The sequence below is a fragment of the Priapulus caudatus genome, unplaced genomic scaffold (genome assembly GCF_000485595.1).
Source record: "Priapulus caudatus unplaced genomic scaffold, Priapulus_caudatus-5.0.1 Scaffold2067, whole genome shotgun sequence".
Classification (NCBI taxonomy): Eukaryota; Metazoa; Priapulida; class Priapulimorpha; order Priapulimorphida; family Priapulidae; genus Priapulus; species Priapulus caudatus.
The window spans coordinates 29,085-37,242 of record NW_014579128.1 but is presented as its reverse complement, the minus strand read 5'-3'; the positions used below and the strand labels follow the sequence as shown (position 1 = coordinate 37,242).

The window sequence follows — 8,158 nt, the reverse complement described above, 5'->3', positions numbered from 1 at the left end:
AGCTGTATGTAATAACAGTATTATTATATGCAGCTCATGCAGTGGCTTCGCATCATAAATATTATTACTTCCTAATCGCGACACTAGCGCCGACCATCGGAAAAGAACAAAATTAATGTAAATAATTTCACTCGGCGTTACGGGGAAATTCGACATTGAGAAGATTGAGCCTGCTCTTATATAATCAAAGAGGAGGAGCGGAGAGCTCTTGTTTTTAACATAGGAAGCTACTAGTGGACTTGCCCTCTCTTTTTTAAATATATGATTCATCAAACCGTGATCTCTTTTAGCAGAATAGTGTAGGTCATGCCACACAAGTGCGTTTGACCTCATAATCTATCTCACGTTCTAACGAGGTTTCGAGGATGTTCCTTGCTTAAAGTAATAAGTAAGCGACTAGTTGGATGAACATTTCTCAAGATGTATACTATCACCTGCCCATTTGAGCGGCGTTACCGTTGCCGCAAATAAATTTTGTCTGGCTGGCACTCGACCAGCGAGCGCGAGCCACCATTCTTTTGCTACTTAGCAAGTAGGTGCCGCACAAGGAGATCTGTGGCGGAACAGTGATAAATAATCTAAGGGCAGAGTTTTACCAATGACATCTCTTCGGCCCGGATGACCCCTGCCAATGTGAGACGTGTAATTTGGCCGAAATAACATTGCGTTGTGGCTGGCACCCGACCGACCGACGCCTATATTGCAATAGCATTAGGAAATTGGGGCTCTGGCCGAGCGTCGGATCGCCCGTTGAGTGGCTACGAGGAGAGTTTCTGTCGCGTCGTTTTTATGACGGTCAAACTCGAGCGGGCGAGCTGCCAGACGGTTTGATGCCATGGTATAAACCATCCTATAAGATGTCCACTTTTTCTCGCGCATCACCGCCCTGGGTTCCGCGTTATTGCCTATTAACTGGTAGCTATATACTATAAATGACTACCAGGATGTTACGATATAGAGCATCTTCTAATTATCTACTCCTGATTACTACATATTATACTATATACTATATGTTTTTAACAAAGTAAGTCTTTGTTCGAAAAGGATTGTGGCGGCGAATGCGAGGACAAAGTTACAAATGTCTATGGCGAATCTTTACCAGTGCACATCTCTTCTGGACATATATACCCCTGTTTCATATTTAGCGCCTAAGTTTGGCCGAAAATAAATTTTAATCTTGGCACGCAAACCCTACAGGCGACACAAAGCACAGTGCACTTGCGACCGCTTTTCAATAATTTAAAATGATGCGTAATAAATACAACTTGTCAGTAGCCTACTACACGAGTACCAGCAATGTCTTAATGTTTGATTGACCTAATAACTTCACTTCACACCCGTTCAATACACGCTGCCAAGACACATAGCCGCACGCCATTGGTGCATGCACAAATACACAGTAGATTAGGACTCCTATCCACAGGCACTTGACAGCATATTCAACTGTAGCTTAAGCGCACGGGCACCGCCATGCGCGTTACCACTAACACATTATATATTGAGTTACTATTGATATATATTGATATTGATACGATATATATGAGTTACAAATATATATTGAGTATACTCTTATATATGTGTTAGTGTCAACGCGCTAATGGCGCTGCGTGCGCTTAACAGTTGATACTGCATTCAAGTGCCTGGGCTCCTATTACTGTGTAGTTGTGCTATGGATCAATGGCGTGCGGGTATGTGTGTTGCCGAGCGGTGTATTGAACCGGTGGTTGAGCGTGAGTTATTTAGGTCAATCAAACATTAAGACTTAATTGCTGGTACTGTAGTAGTGTAGGCTTACTACAAAGTTGGTATTTATTAACCATCATTTTCTTATTCATTGGAAACGTCCAGAGATGCCTGTAGGACACAAGCGCATTTTATGTACATCAACATTGAACATAGGAAAATGATTGTGGCGGGATGCTGGGATGTGGCGGACATTTTATGCATAATTTTCAAAAAGATAGATATGTACTATATATTTGTTTTGGCATCATATGGAGTGCTTTTAAATGGTGACTATAGCGCCAACCATTATTAATCTGTACTGTAGTTATTTATTTATTTATTTATTTATTTAATTTATCTATTTATAGTCACTAAATGGTGACTATAGCGCCAACCAACCATTTATCGCTAACGATAAAAATAGGTAACGAAAATATTTATAATCTAAGCGCTAGATGGCGCTGATTCATGCTAAACAGCGCGAAAAGTGAGCACGTTTGGAGACAGCGTCGAGATCCTTGTTGTTTGTTGTGATTTGCTTGTGTACTTCCATAACTTTTCACGTATAGTTACTTCAGAGCTAAGATGCTTGCTGATCGCGCGCAGGATGTGAGCAATAGTCTGTTATCGCATCCGTCGGAGTCCGGGTGTCGGAAGTTTGATCGGGCCTCGGTCGCATACGAAAATCTCAGTTCTCGGTTCAAGTTGAAGGAACGTAACTTTAATCGTCAGTATGCGCACCTGTACGCCGAACGACTAGAGTCAAGACATTCAGCTATCTCGGGGGCTGCGCGTAAAAAGTTAGGTAAGCTGGTTCTCGTTGTATTCGGTTTCTGTGTAGTCTAGGTACAACAAAACGCACATGAAATTGAATTGATCAATTGAATCGATGAATCATGTAGGTGTGTCTGTAGCATAGTGTAGCACAGAATCATGCACTCTAAAAATATATTAATATTAATTATTATGAGCTGAGCTTTGAAAATGACTCGTAGTACATGCATAAATTACAAATACATACATAATACATGTGTACTATGCGTCTTTACTACGTACGTCTTATACATAACGTTTCACACGTACGACTTACAGAATTTCACTATCGCTAGCGTTGATTATTTAAGCCCGGCGCACATTGCCGAACATTTTGCTCAAAAACGTTATCGTAGCAATGTTCCATGAAATGTTCGGCAATGTGCAGTGAAAAAAGTCGCTGAACATTTGTTCCGATCAATGTTTCTGAAGATCGGAAATGTTTGATATATCGAACATTGTTCGTTGAATGTTCGTCAATGTGCGCTGAATGTCGAGCAATTCTAGGAACATTTGTAAAGTAGTAACCAATAGCAGCACGATATGTGGTCACATGATTTTTGTGCCCAATCATGCGCCGATCACATGACTCTTTACAACACAGCTACTAGACGGCGCCACGAGGTTGTTCGCTGCAAAATGTTCGGCAATGTGCGCTCAGCAATTGTTCACCTGCACATTGCCAGACAAAAACATTTGTTCGGACGAACATTTGTACGGGAAAATGTTCGGCAATGTGCGCCAGGCTTTACATATCTGCGATATATAGGATCTGATGTACCACAGAAGAAGTTGTCCGAAATCGAAATTGGTCAGAAGTGCATTGTCGTAGGCACCTCTTTCAAGCACATGGAGTTGAAGCCGAACATACTAAAGGAAGTATCTGAAGAGGTAACTCCTGCTCAGTCGGTTTCCCTATGGGTGTCATATGTAATTTTACACTAAGACTACTCAGACAAATTTTTACCCTCGTAATAAATGTATTTTCATACTTACTATCACTAATGTAGGAAAAATTTACAAAAACGTACAAAAAGCATTGCGCATATCGGCAATATAAAAAAAACAATGAAAAAACACAATTTTAAACAGTGTTTTCATTCTTTTGTTTGTTTTTTTTTACACAAAAAACCTGCTTTTACTTCGACCCTGTTTGCTGTCACACGTGATTCAATCTCGGCATTTTCGTCTACGCTTGCAGCACAACTTGCTGCCTCACCCGCCGCGCGACCGCTACACGGACGAAGCTGACCAGCTGATCCTGGAGGATGAGCTGCAGAGAACCGTCCTCGTCGGAAACGTAGATGTCCAGAAGATGGTGACGGGTGAGCGAGCGTGCGCAGCATCCGGGGGAGGAGGGGGTTCTCCGGGACTTTCCAGAAAGCCGCACGCATAACGTCAGGGTTTCTCCCCCCTTCTCCCTTTCCCTCCCCGCTGCGGGAATTTCCAGAAAGCAGGTCGGACAATCGGGGGAAATTCATCTGCGATTGTCAATTGGAGTCGGTCACGCGTGTCGTCGTCGGCGACCCCATTACGCGGGTACACTTGGAAAAGTTTGGAGACCTGTCCAGAAGATGGTGATGGGTGAGCGAGGGCGCAGCATCAGCCCCCCCTCTCCCCCACAGGAATTTCCAATAGGCACGTCGGATAATCGGGCAATTCGCTTTGCTGTCTTTCTCCTATCGTCCGAAACTATGGGTGAAAGTTTCTGTTAGCTTTGCTGCGAACGCGAGAGCAGTAGCGGCGATTTCCATTTTTTCACCCGTAGGTATTATCATGGCGGTCAGAGGTCAAGAGGAGGAGGATGGGAACTTCCACGTTGACGACTACTGCTTTGCTGAAGCCACTGAGCAGCCTTCTCTCTCACCTTCTCAGGAAGACAAGTTAGTAAGACGAGATTCGTACGAACTTTTTTCTCGTAGACCGGACCCCCGTACACTGCGCGTTCCGAAACTCGGAACTTCACGCAGTTTTCCGTCCGTAACGAGGTACAAAGTTAACGTTGAGACTAATGCAGAGATAATTCGTTTCCCGATGATGAGCTCCATGTTTACTGCTCGCGGCGTATGAATGACCGAGATTCGCAAACCGATTCCTGCGTCGCCCACACATTTTTACATATACACATATATAGAAATACAGTACACAATCTATTATCCGAAATCCTTGGGACCCGACACATTTCGGAATTGTAGTATAGTACAGATATACATACCATATATCCTGCGACTAGCCAGTACTAAAACTCAGGTTTTTAAGAGGCCAAGTGCTGTACCGGTACAGTAAAATATGTATGAGTAATGCCAGACACATTAATATTTCTGCAGTGAACCTTGTGCAGCCAAACACGAGCTTTGGTGTGCAGACGACCGCCACGGAAAAACTTTCAGTTTTTTCGGAGCTTTTTGGTTTTCAGAATTTCAGATAATAGATTGTGTACCGTACATTTTACACGTCAAATCATTCAAAAAATATACGTTAACGGTGGCGCCGTTCTCCGCAGGTACCTGGCGATCGTGAGCGGGGTCGAGCTCGGGGACAACGCAGCGACGGCGCTGCGCCTGCAGCTGCTGCTCGACTACCTCGGCGGCTCGCTGGGAGGAGAGGCGGACCAGGAGGGCGCGGCGAGCGTCGCGAGGGTCGTCGTAGCGGGCAACTCGCTCGCCCGCTCGACGCAGTGCCGGGACGCGAGCAGCAAGGTGAGGCCACAATTAACAAAATATTGGTTTGCCCTCACCCGACCCAGGCTGAAAAGTTTGCATAGGTAGGTAGGGTTTTTATTTTTGAAGGGGTCTTTTTACAAATTCAGCATGGTGTCTACATGCTCGGGTGTGCTTGTGTGGAGATACCTTTTATGTTGAATGCTTGTTTTGCTTGGTACATATAATGTATTGCCTACAGATTTATATAATGTACAGTGATACAATTTGTTAAAAAGAAAAGAAAAAAAAGATCAATAAAATTTTTTGAGTCAGCCCCTTTTTCGCGGGTCGGTCGGTTGAGGGCAAACAAACAATATTTTTATTATGGCTTGAGCGAGGGCGGGGCGTCAGCTGGCGGCGTTGGCGGCGGCAGGCGGGCGATGTCGGCGATTCTTCCGACGTGCTGTATGGTGCTGTGGAGAGTGTGCAGAGAGGGATGGCGATCGTGTGATTGATTGGGGGGGCCAGCCGTTGTGTGGCTGCAGTGTGGGGGTAGTCCAGCAGACCACGTATCGGACGATATTGTGAACATTTGTATGATGTAAGTGTGTGTGCGTGCGTGTGCGTGTGGGTATATATATTTATTTATGTTTATGCTAAAGTACATGTGCTTGGTAACTAACGCACCCCTGACGCCTGATTGCACGCCATCGGGTAAATAAATGTTAACTGCCCTGTTAGCGAGTTTTTGTTCATATAATAAATTATAATGTATTCAAAATTTCAAAGCCAATTTTTGTATCATTACTGTGGGAAATATGTTCTTATAACTTTGGTCTTTATGTTAAGTTCAAATCATTATTGTATTAACAAACTTATTATTTGTCTGTAATATCATAGCCGATGTCAAGGAAAGAGCAAGCAGGCAGTGTCGATGCCATCAAAGAGTTGGATGACACGTTACTAGAGCTGGTGGTGAGTTGTACTACTGTGAAGCATATTTTCATGTAATCGCTGTGTGGCATCCAGGTAAAATATCTGGAAATTAACATTCTAGCTCATAAACATCCATATTTATTAGTTCCAGTATTTATTATAGTTCTAGCTTATCAACAAATCCATTAGGGTAACTTTCTAGCTTAAAGCCAGGATTTCGAATTCATTGCTCAAAATAAGTAATCAACATTCGAATCGTGCATGCTTTAGTGGTACGAAGGTTCTAAGAGATGTTAGCGCTTCGGCTCTAAACAGTTGCTGTTACTCAAGCAATAACGGTGCATATACTAAAAGTGGGGAAAACGTGAGACTGATTGGAAACTATTATCGAAATCCTGGCATTAAAATCGAACACGTTAGCACATGACTTCTACCAGATGGCCCCCAGATTGCCCTATAAGCACGAGCTTACAAACAAACGTCGTGCGTACGCTGTTACAGAGTTCCGTGGAGGTGGATCTGATGCCGGGCTGCTACGATCCCACGAACAGCATGCTCCCGCAGCAGCCGCTGCACCGATGCATGTTCCCGCAGGCCGCCAAGTACGAGACGTTCCACAACGTGACGAATCCCTACGAGGCGTGCGTCGACGGCGTCAGGTAGGGGGCGCTCGCGCAGCTTCTCTCACCGTTGCCGGCAGCTAGAGGTCGTGAGTTCGTTCCGGATATTATAATATCATTTTTACGTTGTTCGTCATTGTTTCTCGCTGCGCAGGATCCTGGGAACGTCTGGCCAGAACGTCGACGACGTCTACAAATACTCGGACGACGACGACGCGATCACAATCATGGTGTTACGGGGAAATTCGACATTGAGAAGATTGAGCTGCCTCTTATTATATCAAAGAGAGGAGAGGGAGATCTTGTTTTTTAACATAAAGCTACTAGTGGACTTGCCCTCTCTTCTTTTAAATATATGATTTCATCAAACCGTGATCTCTTTTAGCAGATAGTAGGCATGCACACAAGTGCGTTAGACCTCATAATCTATCTCACGTTCTAACGAGGTTTGAGGATTTCTTGCTTAAAGGTAATAAGGTAAGTAGTTGGATCAACATTTCTCAAATGTATATATACCCCTGCCCATTTTGAGCGCGTAAGTTTGGCCGAAATAAATTTTGTTGGCTGGCAACCCGACCAGCGAGGCGAGCCCCATTCTTATGTACATTAGCATAGGTGCACAAGGAATTGTGGCGGGACAATGATAAATATCTAGGGCAGATTTTACCATGCACATCTCTTCGGCCATACCCCTGCCAATTTTGAGCGTGTAAGTTTGGCCGAAATAAATTTTTGTGGCTGGCAACCCGACCGACGACGCCTATATTAATACATAGGGAATTGGGCTTGCGACGTCGGTCGCCGTTGACTGCTAAGAGAATTTTCTTCGGTCGTTTTTATACGGTCAAACTGGAGCCGGGCGAGATGCCAGCACGTGTGCATGGTAAAATCCGATCTATAAGATTCACTTTTCTCGCAGCATCACGCCCTGGGTTCCGCGTTATGCCTATACTGGTAGTATATACTATAATACTACCAGGAGTAGATAATAGAAGATCTTCTATTATCTACTCCTGATACTACATATATATATATACTATATGTTTCAACCAATAAGTTTTGTTGAAAAGGATTGTGGCGGGATGCTGCGGACAAAGTACAAATGTCTATGGCGTATTTTACCATGCACATCTCTCCTGGACATATATACCCCTGTTCATTTTGAGCGCCTAAGTTTGGCCGAAATAAATTATCTTGGCACGCAACCCTACCAGCGACAGAAGCGGCATTCTTATGTACATCAACATTGAACATAGGAAAATGATTGTGGCGGGATGCTGAGGGCAAAGGACAAATGTTTATGGCGGATTTTACCATGCACATCTCTCCTGGACATATATACCCCTGTTCATTTTGAGCGCCTAAGTTTGGCCGAAATAAATTATCTTGGCACGCAACCCTACCAGCGACAGAAGCGGCATC

The 8,158-nt window shown here is 44.1% G+C and overlaps 1 protein-coding gene across 1 annotated transcript in view; it reads left to right on the top strand.

Moving 5' to 3' along the window:
• Nucleotides 1–2,222: 2,222 nt before the first annotated feature.
• LOC106818163 (DNA polymerase delta subunit 2-like) overlaps nt 2,223–8,158 on the top strand; it is a gene marked incomplete at its 3' end in the record, with an annotated part of 34,895 nt that continues 28,959 nt past the window's right edge. Inside the window, exons 1-8 of the mRNA XM_014822886.1 lie at nt 2,223–2,530; nt 3,308–3,429; nt 3,740–3,863; nt 4,307–4,421; nt 5,042–5,237; nt 6,081–6,155; nt 6,618–6,775; nt 6,891–6,966. Of these exons, the coding sequence (XP_014678372.1) occupies nt 2,311–2,530; nt 3,308–3,429; nt 3,740–3,863; nt 4,307–4,421; nt 5,042–5,237; nt 6,081–6,155; nt 6,618–6,775; nt 6,891–6,966 (1,086 nt within the window). The remainder of the gene's footprint in view (nt 2,531–3,307; nt 3,430–3,739; nt 3,864–4,306; nt 4,422–5,041; nt 5,238–6,080; nt 6,156–6,617; nt 6,776–6,890; nt 6,967–8,158) is intronic.